This window comes from Pezoporus flaviventris, unplaced genomic scaffold (genome assembly GCF_033815535.1).
Source record: "Pezoporus flaviventris isolate CSIRO_AGI_PZ_B2104156 unplaced genomic scaffold, CSIRO_AGI_Pfla_v1 ptg000142l, whole genome shotgun sequence".
In the NCBI taxonomy this organism is placed as follows: Eukaryota; Metazoa; Chordata; class Aves; order Psittaciformes; family Psittacidae; genus Pezoporus; species Pezoporus flaviventris.
This window is the reverse complement of record NW_026892690.1, coordinates 149,973-162,555: the sequence shown is the minus strand read 5'-3', so window position 1 is coordinate 162,555 and position 12,583 is coordinate 149,973. Positions and strand designations below refer to the sequence as shown.

At 61.4% G+C, this 12,583-nt stretch overlaps 1 protein-coding gene across 1 annotated transcript in view; it reads right to left on the bottom strand.

Moving 5' to 3' along the window:
* The window catches only part of PLEC (plectin), a 66,322-nt gene that overhangs the window by 37,958 nt on the left and 15,781 nt on the right, over positions 1-12,583 (bottom strand). The window contains exons 17-30 of the mRNA XM_061479099.1: positions 12,137-12,241; positions 11,915-12,010; positions 11,678-11,803; positions 8,319-8,471; positions 7,910-8,061; positions 7,674-7,800; positions 6,231-6,414; positions 3,400-3,557; positions 2,436-2,614; positions 1,617-1,755; positions 1,182-1,538; positions 1,019-1,102; positions 832-936; positions 162-260 (exon numbers count right to left, since the gene is read on the bottom strand). Of these exons, the coding sequence (XP_061335083.1) occupies positions 162-260; positions 832-936; positions 1,019-1,102; positions 1,182-1,538; positions 1,617-1,755; positions 2,436-2,614; positions 3,400-3,557; positions 6,231-6,414; positions 7,674-7,800; positions 7,910-8,061; positions 8,319-8,471; positions 11,678-11,803; positions 11,915-12,010; positions 12,137-12,241 (2,064 nt within the window). The remainder of the gene's footprint in view (positions 1-161; positions 261-831; positions 937-1,018; positions 1,103-1,181; positions 1,539-1,616; positions 1,756-2,435; positions 2,615-3,399; positions 3,558-6,230; positions 6,415-7,673; positions 7,801-7,909; positions 8,062-8,318; positions 8,472-11,677; positions 11,804-11,914; positions 12,011-12,136; positions 12,242-12,583) is intronic.

Genomic DNA, 12,583 nt, shown 5'->3' with positions numbered 1-12,583 from the left:
TGGGCATCACAGTCCCACCAGAGCCCGGCCACCAGCACCGGGTGCAGCAGAGTTAGGGGCCACGGCAGCGTTAGTGACGGGGCGGCAGCTGCCTCACACCAGCAGCCCCAGTGTTGTGCAGCAGCAAGGATGCAGCCGGCGCGGTGCTGCCGCGCTCCTACCTCCTCATCCTCCAGCCGCCGCAGCGTCTCGGTGATGAACTTGATGTACTGGCTGGTGAGCGTGGTCAGCTCGCTGTACTGCGTCCTCAGGTCCACGTACTGCGGCAGAGGATGGTGGTCAGCAGGAACAGAGTGCCCACAGCACACCATGGCACACCACAGCGCACCATGACACTCTGCGGCACACCAGCAGTGGTGGGGCCAGATGCAGACCAGCCCTGTACCTCCACCTTTGGCAAAGGGCTGTGGCTTCAGGGCTAGGGTTGAGATCATGAAGATCATGGGTTCCCTTCAAGGCCAGGTTGGACAGAGCCTTGGGTGCCATGGTTTAGTGTGAGGTGTCCCTGCCCATGGCGGGGCAGTTGGAACTGGATGATCTTAAGGTCCTTTCTAACCCTAACTATTCTATGATTCTATGGGTTAGGTTTAGGATCAGGGTTGGGCTGGGTTTGTGTTAAGATTAAGGTTATGTTTAGGCTTAGGTTTAGTGTCAGATTAGGGTTAGATTACTGTAAGGATTAGATTAGGATTTGGTGTCAGGGTCACTGTCATGGTCAGGTTGAGGGCTAGAATTCTCTCACCTCCTGGAAGATGCCATGAGGGATGGGGTCATTAGGTTTAGGGTTAGGGGTCAGGTTTAGGGTCAGGTTTAGGCTCGGGGTCCCCTCACCTCCTGGATGATGCTGTCAGACGCGGACTGCACTTTGGGTTTCTTGGCTGGGGATGCCATTGGTTCCACCTGCGCCTTGAAGCTCACGAGCTGCAGCTCGTAGTCCTGCAGAGGATGCATGGCCCATTACACTGTGTCCCAGCAGGACTCCCAGCTCCTCCCCAACAGCCCCAGCCCCACTGCGCACCTTGATGGCGTCAATGTACTGCTTGGCGTGGCGCTGGCACTCCTCCACCTTCTCCTTGTTGCGGTCGCATTCCTCCAGCAGCTCCTGAGGGACAAACAGGGATGAGCTCCGGGAGTGCCGGTGGATCCAGCAGACCCAGCCCCACCGGCTGCACCGCACGTACCTGCTCCTGCAGCAGCTGCTGCCGCACGCTGGCAACGTCGGCAATGGGCACGGCCTGGATCTCCTCCTGCCGCCGGCGCGCCTCCTGCAGCCAGCAGCGCAGCGCGGAGCAGCTCTCGCGGTAGCTCCGCAGCTGCCGGCCCAGCTGCTCCAGGTCACGGTGCCGCAGGTCGGCCTGCGCCAGGACCCCACGCCAGCGCTCCAGCAGCTGCTGCACCCGCTCCCGGAACCGCTCCAGGTCCACGTCCCGCTCGCTGTGGCCCCGCACCATGCGCTCGTTCACCTCCTTGGCCTTGCTGAGGTCGGTCTCCAAGGTGCTGAAGAGGGGCTGGTGGCCCTCGGCCTGCGCCCGCAGCCGCTGCGGCACACAGAGCAGTGCCGTCAGCACCAGGTCACCCCACAGCCCCGGCACAGTGCTGCCAACGCCATTCATTACCTTCAGCTCTGCCTGCGTGGCCTCCAGCTCCTGCAGATCCGCCGGCACCGTCTGCACGTCCTTCAGCTGGTCCTCGTACTTCCTGAGCAGCTCCTCAGCCCCCTGCGTGCTGTGGATCACCAGCTTGATGGTCTTCAGCCTGCAGAGAGCAGAGACAGGGACAGAGACCATGGGATGGGAGGGAGACACTGGAACGGTCACCGTCATTGAACCATGAGATGGTTGGGGCTGGAAGAGACCTCAAACCTCCTCCAGTACCAACCCCCTGACATGGGCAGGGACACCTTCCACGAGAGCAGCTTGCTCCAAAGCCCCATCCAAGCTGGCCTTGAGCACTGCCAGGGATGGGGCAGCCACAGCTTCTCCCTTCAACCTTTTTCAGTGCCCCAGCACCCTCATGGGAAGAGCTTCCCAAGATCCCATCAACTCTCCCCATTGGAGCCATTCCTCCTCCTCCCATCCCTGCCTCCCTTGTCCCAGGCCCTCTCCAGGCTCCCTGCAGCCACTTCAGGCTCTGGAGCTGCTCTCAGCTCTCCCCTTCCCGCAGCAGAGGGGCAGGATCCCCTCCCTGAGCTGCTGCTCCCGCTCTCGGCTGCACCCAGCACACGGGGGGTTCTGGGCTCCAGCGCTCACTGAAGCCGGGTCCTGGGGAGCTTCTCCTCCCCCAGCACCCCAAGTCCTGCTCCTCAGGCCCCAGCCCCTCGCCCCCAGCCTGGGTCTGTGCTGGGATTGCCCTCACCCAGTGCAGACCCCATCAGACCCAGCTCACCCCACCTGATGTCTGCCCCGGCAGGGCCGGGATGTGCCCCGGACACTCACTTCTCCAGGTAGATGCTGGACAGGCTGTAGACCTGCTCCATCTTCTGCAGCGTCACCTCCAGCTCCGAGCGCAGCATCGGGGCTGAGCCGGGGGGCTCCACCTGTGCCAGCACCTCCTGCGCCTCCTCCCCGAGGGAGCCCAGGCTCCTCCTGATGCCCTCCAGCTCCACATGGATTTGCTGCGGGAACAGGAAGGGCCCTCACTCCATGGGACACAGAGCCTCGTGCCGGAGGAGAGGAGCAGAGCCCCGAGAAATGTCTGAGCCTGCAGAGCCAGCACAGTGCAGGGCACTGTGCCTCATGCACTGCTCCTGGTGCTGGGCGCTGCTCCGGGTGCTCCATGCACTGCTCTGGGTGCCTCATGCACTGCTCCTGGTGCTGGGCACTGCTCCGGGTGCCCCATGCACTGCTCTGGGTGCCCCATGCACTGCTTTGGGTGCCCCATGCACTGCTCCTGGTGCTGGGCACTGCTCTGGGTGCCCCATGCACTGCTCTGGGTGCCTCATGCACTGCTCCTGGTGCTGGGCACTGCTCTGGGTGCCCCATGCACTGCTCTGGATACCCCATGCACTGCTTTGGGTGCCCCATGCACTGCTCCTGGTGCTGGGCACTACTCTGGGTGCCCCATGCAAGGCTCCGGGTGCCTCACAGAATCATACAATCATAGAATAGTTAGGGTTGGAAAGGAACTTAATATCATCTAGCTCCAACCCCCCCGCCCTGGTGCTGGGCACTGCTCTGGGTGCCCCATGCACTGCCCTGGGTGCCTCACAGAATTATACAATCATAGAATAGTTAGGGTTGGAAAGGAACTTAATATCATCTAGCTCCAACCCCCCTGCCCTGGTGTTAGGCACTGCTCCTGGTGCTGGGCACTGCTCTGGGTGCCCCATGCACAGCTCTGGGTGCCTCATGCACTGCTTTGGATGCCCCATGCACTCTCCGGGTGTCAGACACACGTCACCTGCTGCTCCGTGATGCGCCGGGCGCATTCCACCTGCGGATCCTTGTCAAGTGGCAGCCGCAGGCGATGGATGGTGCTGGATTCGCAGTGCTGCAGCTGCAGGCTCAGCTCCTTCAGCCGCGACAGGAAGCTCTGGCACAGGGACTCATCCTGCTCTCCTGTGGGGACACCCATGGGGATGGGTCAGGAATGTCCCACTCCATCCGCCCCCATGAGGATGAGTCAGCACCATCCCACTCTGTTCGCATCCATAGGGATGGGTCAGCACAGTCCTGCTCCATTCCCATGCATAGGGACAGGTCAGCACTGTCCCACTCTGTTTCCATCCATAAGGATGAATCAGCACAGTCCCGCTCCATTCCCATCCATAGGGATGGGTCAGCACAGTCCCGCTCCATTCCCATCCATAGGGATGGGTCGGCACAGTCCCGCTCCATTCCCATCCATAGGGATGAGTCAGCTCTGAACCACTCCATTTCCATCCATAGGGACAGGCCAGTACTGTCCCGCACCATTCCCATTGGTAAGAACACGTCAGCACCATCCCACTCTTTTTCCATCCACATGGACGGGTCAGCACCACCCCGCTCCGTTCCCATCCATAGGGATTGGCCATCACCATCCCACTCTATTCCCATCCATAGGGATGGGTCAGCATCATCCTGATCTGTTTCCATCCATAGGGACAGGTCAGCATCACCCTGATCTGATCCCATCCATAGGGACGGGTCAGCATCACCCTGATCTGTTCCCATCCATAGGGACGGGTCAGCATCACCCTGATCTGCTCCCCATCCATAGGGATGGGTCAGCATCATTCTGACCTGTTTCCATCCATAGGGATGGGTCAGCATCACCCTGATCTGCTCCCCATCCATAGGGACGGGTCAGCATCATCCTGATCTGTTCCCACCCATAGGGACGGGTCAGCATCATCCTGATCTGTTCCCATCCATAGGGACGGGTCAGCATCATCCCGATCTGTTCCCTTCCATAGGGACGGGTCAGCATCACCCTGATCTGTTCCCATCCATAGGGACGGGTCAGCATCATCCCGATCTGTTCCCTTCCATAGGGACGGGTCAGCATCACCCTGATCTGTTCCCTTCCATAGGGACGGGTCAGCATCATCCTGATCTGTTCCCATCCATAGGGACGGGTCAGCATCATCCCGATCTGTTCCCATCCATAGGGACGGGTCAGCATCATCCTGATCTGTTCCCACCCATAGGGACGGGTCAGCATCATCCTGATCTGTTCCCATCCATAGGGACGGGTCAGCATCATCCTGATCTGCTCCCATCCATAGGGACGGGTCAGCATCACCCTGATCTGTTCCCATCCATAGGGACGGGTCAGCATCATCCTGATCTGTTCCCATCCATAGGGACGGGTCAGCATCACCCTGATCTGTTCCCATCCATAGGGACAGGTCAGCATCACCCTGATCTGTTCCCATCCATAGGGACGGGTCAGCATCATCCTGATGTGTTCCCTATCCATAGGGACGGGTCAGCATCATCCTGATCTGTTCCCATCCATAGGGATGGGTCAGCATCACCCTGATCTGCTCCCCATCCATAGGGACGGGTCAGCATCATCCCGATCTGCTCCCATCCATAGGGACGGGTCAGCATCATCCCGATCTGTTCCCATCCATAGGGACGGGTCAGCATCATCCTGATCTGTCCCCACCCATAGGGATGGGTCAGCATCATCCTGATCTGTCCCCACCCATAGGGACGGGTCAGCATCACCCCGATCTGTTCCCATCCATAGGGACGGGTCAGCATCATCCTGATCTGTTCCCACCCATAGGGACGGGTCAGCATCACCCCGATCTGTTCCCATCCATAGGGACGGGTCAGCATCACCCTGATCTGTTCCCTATCCATAGGGACGGGTCAGCATCATCCTGATCTGTTCCCATCCATAGGGACGGGTCAGCATCACCCTGATCTGCTCCCCATCCATAGGGACGGGTCAGCATCATCCCGATCTGCTCCCCATCCATAGGGACGGGTCAGCATCATCCTGATCTGTTCCCATCCATAGGGACGGGTCAGCACCACCCTGATCTGTTCCCATCCATAGGGACGGGTCAGCATCATCCTGATCTGTTCCCATCCATAGGGACGGGTCAGCATCATCCCGATCTGTTCCCATCCATAGGGACGGGTCAGCATCATCCTGATCTGTTCCCATCCATAGGGACGGGTCAGCATCACCCTGATCTGTTCCCATCCATAGGGACGGGTCAGCATCACCCTGATCTGTTCCCATCCATAGGGACGGGTCAGCATCACCCTGATCTGTTCCCATCCATAGGGACGGGTCAGCATCATCCTGATCTGTTCCCATCCATAGGGACGGGTCAGCATCATCCTGATCTGTTCCCATCCATAGGGACGGGTCAGCATCATCCTGATCTGTTCCCATCCATAGGGACGGGTCAGCATCACCCTGATCTGTTCCCATCCATAGGGACGGGTCAGCATCATCCTGATCTGTTCCCATCCATAGGGACGGGTCAGCATCACCCTGATCTGTTCCCATCCATAGGGACGGGTCAGCATCACCCTGATCTGTTCCCATCCATAGGGACGGGTCAGCATCACCCTGATCTGCTCCCCATCCATAGGGACGGGTCAGCATCACCCTGATCTGTTCCCATCCATAGGGACGGGTCAGCATCATCCCGATCTGTTCCCATCCATAGGGACGGGTCAGCATCACCCTGATCTGCTCCCACCCCCAGGGCCGTCTCCTCTCCCCCCTCTCCCCTCCCCACACCCACAGGGATGCGGCGGTGCCGCAGGGCCAGATCCCACCTTTCTCATGGCCACGCCTCAGCCGGTCGTGGTGCCGGGTGCAGGCCTCGTACTCGCGCTGCAGCTGCTGCCGCTCCTCAGGCGCGAAGCTGTGCGAATCCCGGCTCTCCCGCAGGAATTCCTGGTAGTGCATCTCCAGGCTCTGCAGCACCTGGCGGCATTCCTCGGGCGGCAGCGTGCGGAACTGCGGGAGCACCACGCGTCAGCACCGGGATGCAGTGAGTGCACCGGGACACGGAGTGTGTGCATCGGGACACGTGCATCAGAACACAGTGTGTGCATTGGGACATGCATCAGGACACAGTGTGTGTGCACTGGGACACACGTGCATCAGAACACAGGGTGTGCATTGGGACATGCATCAGGACACAGTGTGCGTGCACTGGGACACACGTGCATCAGAACACAGGGTGTGCATTGGGACATGCATCAGGACACAGTGTGCGTGCACTGGGACACACGTGCATCAGAACACAGGGTGTGCATTGGGACATGCATCAGAACACAGGGTGTGTGCACTGGGACACACGTGCATCAGAACACAGTGTGTGCATTGGGACATGCATCAGAACACAGGGTGTGTGCACTGGGACACACGTGCATCGGGACACAGTGTGTGTGCACTGGGACACACGTGCATCGGGACACAATGTGTGTGCATTGGGACACACGTGCATCGGGACACAGTGTGTGTGCACTGGGACACACGTGCATCAGAACACAGTGTGTGTGCACTGGGACACACGTGCATCGGGACACAATGTGTGTGCACTGGGACACACGTGCATCGGAACACAGTGTGTGTGCACTGGGACACACGTGCATCGGGACACAATATGTGTGCATTGGGACACACGTTCATCGGGACACAATGTGTGTGCATGGGGACACACGTGCATCAGAACACAGTGTGTGTGCATGGGGACACACGTGCATTGGGACACAGTGTGTGCGCACTGGGACACACGTGCATCAGAACACAGTGTGTGCATTGGGACATGCATCAGAACACAGTGTGTGTGCACTGGGACACACGTGCATCGGGACACAGTGTGTGTGCATGGGGACACACATGCATCGGGACACAGTGTGTGTGCATTGGGACACGGTGTGTGTGCATCAGGACACATGTGCATCGGGACACACATGTATTGGGACACAGTGTGTGTGCACCAGGACACACGTGCATCGGGACACAGCGTGGGTGCACCGGGACACAGCGTGTGTACCAGGACACGTGTGCACCCAGACAAGTGTGGGCACTGGGACTCCCATGTGTGCACCAGGACCCATGCACACACCAGGAGCCCATGTTGCACCAGGACCCATGCACACACCAGGAGCCCATGTTGCACCAGGACCCATGCACACACCAGGAGCCCATGTTGCACCAGGACCCATGCACACAGCAGGAGCAGCAGGGGAATGGCACAGGGCACTCACCGTGAGCTGGGACCAGGCCTGGATCTGCCGCATGTCACGGGTCAGGCACTGCCAGGCCCTGAGGCTCCGCAGGTCCTGGTGCAGCTGGTGCCAGAGCTCCAGCAGCTCCTGGTGCTCAGCTTCCAGCCTGCAGAAATGCAGTGTGAGCAGCGGGGGGCAGTGGGACCCCTCAGTTGGGGGTTCCCATAGGGCCAGTGGGTGCCGGGGGTCAGTGGGGACCGTGGGGCCGTGCTCACCTCCGCACCGCATCCAGCGCCTCGGGGTTGGGGGGCGGCAGGATGAAGCACACGCTCGGCACCTCAGCCTCGCCGCCGCCGCTCAGCACCTTCCACTTGTGGGGCTGTGCGTTGCTGAGCAGGGTGCACGTGTCCTGCTTGTGCACCGTGATCTGCAGGGCCGGGAGGGCCGAGCATTAGGGCCGGGAAGAGACCTGGGATGCCTGGTCCCTGTGTACCCCTTGACGTGGTGGGGATGGGGGCACCCCTGGGACTCACACACTGGTCTCCCACCATGTCCCTCCATGTTCCCCCATTACCCCCCATGTCCCCACCATGTGCCATACCCCCCCATATCCCACCCATCTCCTGCGCCCCCCATATCCCCCTGGTTCCCACACCCCCATCCCCGCTCCCTGCCCGGGCGCACCTGCAGCTGCCGGTAGTCGCAGACCGCCTGCAGGCGGGGCCGGCCCTGCACCGTGGCGCCGGGGCTGCGCGGCTTCAGCTGCACGATGGTGCTGGCGCGGCGGGAGAGCGCCGGGAGCTGCGCCCCCACCTCCTGCAGCTGCTCCCGCAGCTCCTGTGGGGCGGCAGGGTCAGGGGGGTGCATCCCCTGTGGGGTCACCACACACCCACTGCGGGGTCACCACACACCCACTGCGGGGTCACCACACACACACAGCGGGGTCACCACACACACTGCGGGGTCACCACACACACACTGCGGGGTCACCACACACACACAGCGGGGTCACCACACACACACAGCGGGGTCACCACACACACACTGCGGGGTCACCACACACACACAGCGGGGTCACCACACACACACAGCGGGGTCACCACACACACACTGCGGGGTCACCACACACACACTGCGGGGTCACCACACACACACTGCGGGGTCACCCATTCACTGCGGGGTCACCACACACACACTGCGGGGTCACCACACACACACTGCGGGGTCACCACACACACACTGCGGGGTCACCACACACACTGCGGGGTCACCACACACACACTGCGGGGTCACCCATTCACTGCGGGGTCACCACACACACACTGCGGGGTCACCACACACACACTGCGGGGTCACCACACACCCACTGCAGGGTCACCCGTTCACTGCGGGGTCACCACACACACACTGCAGGGTCACCACACACACACTGCGGGGTCACCACACACACACTGCGGGGTCACCACACACACACTGCGGGGTCACCACACACACTGAGGGGTCACCACACACACACTGCGGGGTCACCACACGCACACTGCGGGGTCACCACACACACACTGCGGGGTCACCCATTCACTGCGGGGTCACCACACACACACTGCGGGGTCACCACACACACACTGCAGGGTCACCACACACACTGCGGGGTCACCCATTCACTGCGGGGTCACCACACACACACACTGCGGGGTCACCACACACACACTGCGGGGTCACCCCACACACTGCGGGGTCACCCATTCACTGCGGGGTCACCACACACACACAGCGGGGTCACCACACACCCACTGCGGGGTCACCACACACACACTGCGGGGTCACCACACACACTGCGGGGTCACCACACACACACAGCGGGGTCACCACACACACTGCGGGGTCACCACACACACACTGCGGGGTCACCACACACACACAGCGGGGTCACCACACACACACAGCGGGGTCACCACACACACACTGCGGGGTCACCACACACACACAGCGGGGTCACCACACACACACAGCGGGGTCACCACACACACACTGCGGGGTCACCCGTTCACTGCGGGGTCACCACACACACACTGCGGGGTCACCACACACACACTGCGGGGTCACCACACACACACTGAGGGGTCACCACACACACACTGCGGGGTCACCACACACACACTGCGGGGTCACCACACGCACACTGCGGGGTCACCACACACACACTGCGGGGTCACCCATTCACTGCGGGGTCACCACACACACACTGCGGGGTCACCACACACACACTGCAGGGTCACCACACACACTGCGGGGTCACCCATTCACTGCGGGGTCACCACACACACACACTGCGGGGTCACCACACACACACTGCGGGGTCACCCCACACACTGCGGGGTCACCCCACACACACTGCGGGGTCACCACACACACACTGCGGGGTCACCCGTTCACTGCGGGGTCACCACACACCCACTGCGGGGTCACCACACACACACTGCGGGGTCACCACACACACACTGCGGGGTCACCACACACACTGCGGGGTCACCACACACACACTGCGGGGTCACCACACACCCACTGCGGGGTCACCACACACACACTGCGGGGTCACCACACACACTGCGGGGTCACCACACACACACTGCGGGGTCACCACACACACACTGCGGGGTCACCCGTTCACTGCGGGGTCACCACACACACACTGCGGGGTCACCACACACACACTGCGGGGTCACCACACACACACTGCGGGGTCACCCGTTCACTGCGGGGTCACCACACACACACTGCGGGGTCACCACACACACACTGCGGCGTCACCCGTTCACTGCGGGATCACCCCCCCCACACGGTGAGGTCACCCCCCCACCATGGGGAACCCATGGGGACGCTGCAGACCTGTGTGTGTCTGCATGGTGCTGGAGTTGCACAGGGGTCCCCATAGGGGTGCCTGCTCAGGCTGGCGTGCTGCCGCAGGGTGTACTGGTGTGCACTGGGCTGTGTTGTGTTTCCCATAGGGGTGCACTGGGGGTTCTGCTCACATCCATGTGCTGCAGCAGGGCACCTTGGGGTGCATTGGGGTCCCCATAGGAATGCATTGGGGGGTGCATGCTCACATTGGCATGCTGCAGCAGGGGGCACCGGGGTACCCACAGAGGTACATTGGTGCACATACTCACATTGGCATGCTGCAGCAGGGGCACTGGGGTGCCCATAGGGGTACATTGGGTGTGCATTGGTGCACATACTCACATTGGCATGCTGCAGCAGGGGCACCGGGGTGCCCATAGGGGTACATGGGGTGTGCATTGGTGCACATACTCACATTGGCATGCTGCAGCAGGGGCACTGGGGTGCCCATAGGGGTACACTGAGTGCGCATTGGTGCACATACTCACATTGGCATGCTGCAGCAGGGGCACCGGGGTGCCCATAGGGGTACACTGAGTGTGCATTGGTGCACATACTCACATTGGCATGCTGCAGCAGGGGCACCGGGGTGCCCATAGGGGTACACTGAGTGCGCATTGGTGCACATACTCACATTGGCATGCTGCAGCAGGGGCACCGGGGTGCCCATAGGGGTACATTGGGTGTGCATTGGTGCACATACTCACATTGGCATGCTGCAGCAGGGGCACCGGGGTGCCCATAGGGGTACATGGGGTGTGCATTGGTGCACATACTCACATTGGCATGCTGCAGCAGGGGCACTGGGGTGCCCATAGGGGTACATTGGGTGTGCATTGGTGCACATACTCACATTGGCATGCTGCAGCAGGGGCACCGGGGTGCCCATAGGGGTACATGGGGTGTGCATTGGTGCACATACTCACATTGGCATGCTGCAGCAGGGGCACCGGGGTGCCCATAGGGGTACATTGGGTGTGCATTGGTGCATATACTCACATTGGCATGCTGCAGCAGGGGCACTGGGGTGCCCATAGGGGTACATTGGGCGTGCATTGGTGCATATACTCACATTGGCATGCTGCAGCAGGGGCACCGGGGTGCCCATAGGGGTACATTGGGTGTGCATTGGTGCATATACTCACATTGGCATGCTGCAGCAGGTCCTCCAGGCGCGCGGCGCTGAGCCCGCGGTCGCTCCGCAGCTTCCGGCCCATCAGGTCCCGTAGGTCCTGCAGCAGCCGCTCAGCCTCGCGCACCTCTGCGAAGAACTGGGGGGGGCAGTGGGGTCGGGGGGACCAGTAGCTTGGTCAGTAGAAGGTCACTGGGGCCAGTGGGGCCAATGGGGGAGTCCCCGAGGTTGGGGGTCCCAGGGGTCATACCTGGAAATAGGCACCGTTCTCCTTGAGGTGGGTCTCTACGCAGCAGCACAACTGCAGCATCCAGCTCCACTGCGTGCGCAGCGCCGCCAGGAACGACTGTGGGGACGTGGACACAGGTATGGGACATGGGTGACGGACACCGGACATGGACATGGAGCTGCCACCAGCAGCGGCACCAGCACCAGCAGCCCCGTGTCCCCATTCCCATCCCTATCCCCTCACCTCGATGGTGTCACGGGCCGGGTGCTGCTCCCGCAGCAGTTGTTCCCCACAGCTCTGCAGCTCCTGCACCCGCCGCTCCCGCAGCTCCAGCTCCCGCATCAGCCCCTGCAGGGGGACACAGTGAGGGACCCCCCCGGCACGGCATGGCCTGCACACGTGTGTATGTCCGAACACGTGTGTGTCTGTGTGCCTGTGCATGTTCATGTGTCCATGCATGTCATGTGCATATCCGTGCATCCACGCACACCCATGAGTCCACACACACCCATGCGTCCATCCACACACATCCATGTGTCCCTGTCCCTGTCCACACCTTCCAGCCCCACCCGGGCTCATGCAGCTGCAGGCCTGTGCTGGGGGGGCTCTGGGGATGCAACAAGGACCCTGCAGGACAATGGCTGTGTGCAGGGACCGGGACGGTACAGTACAGTCAGATGCAGGGAAAGG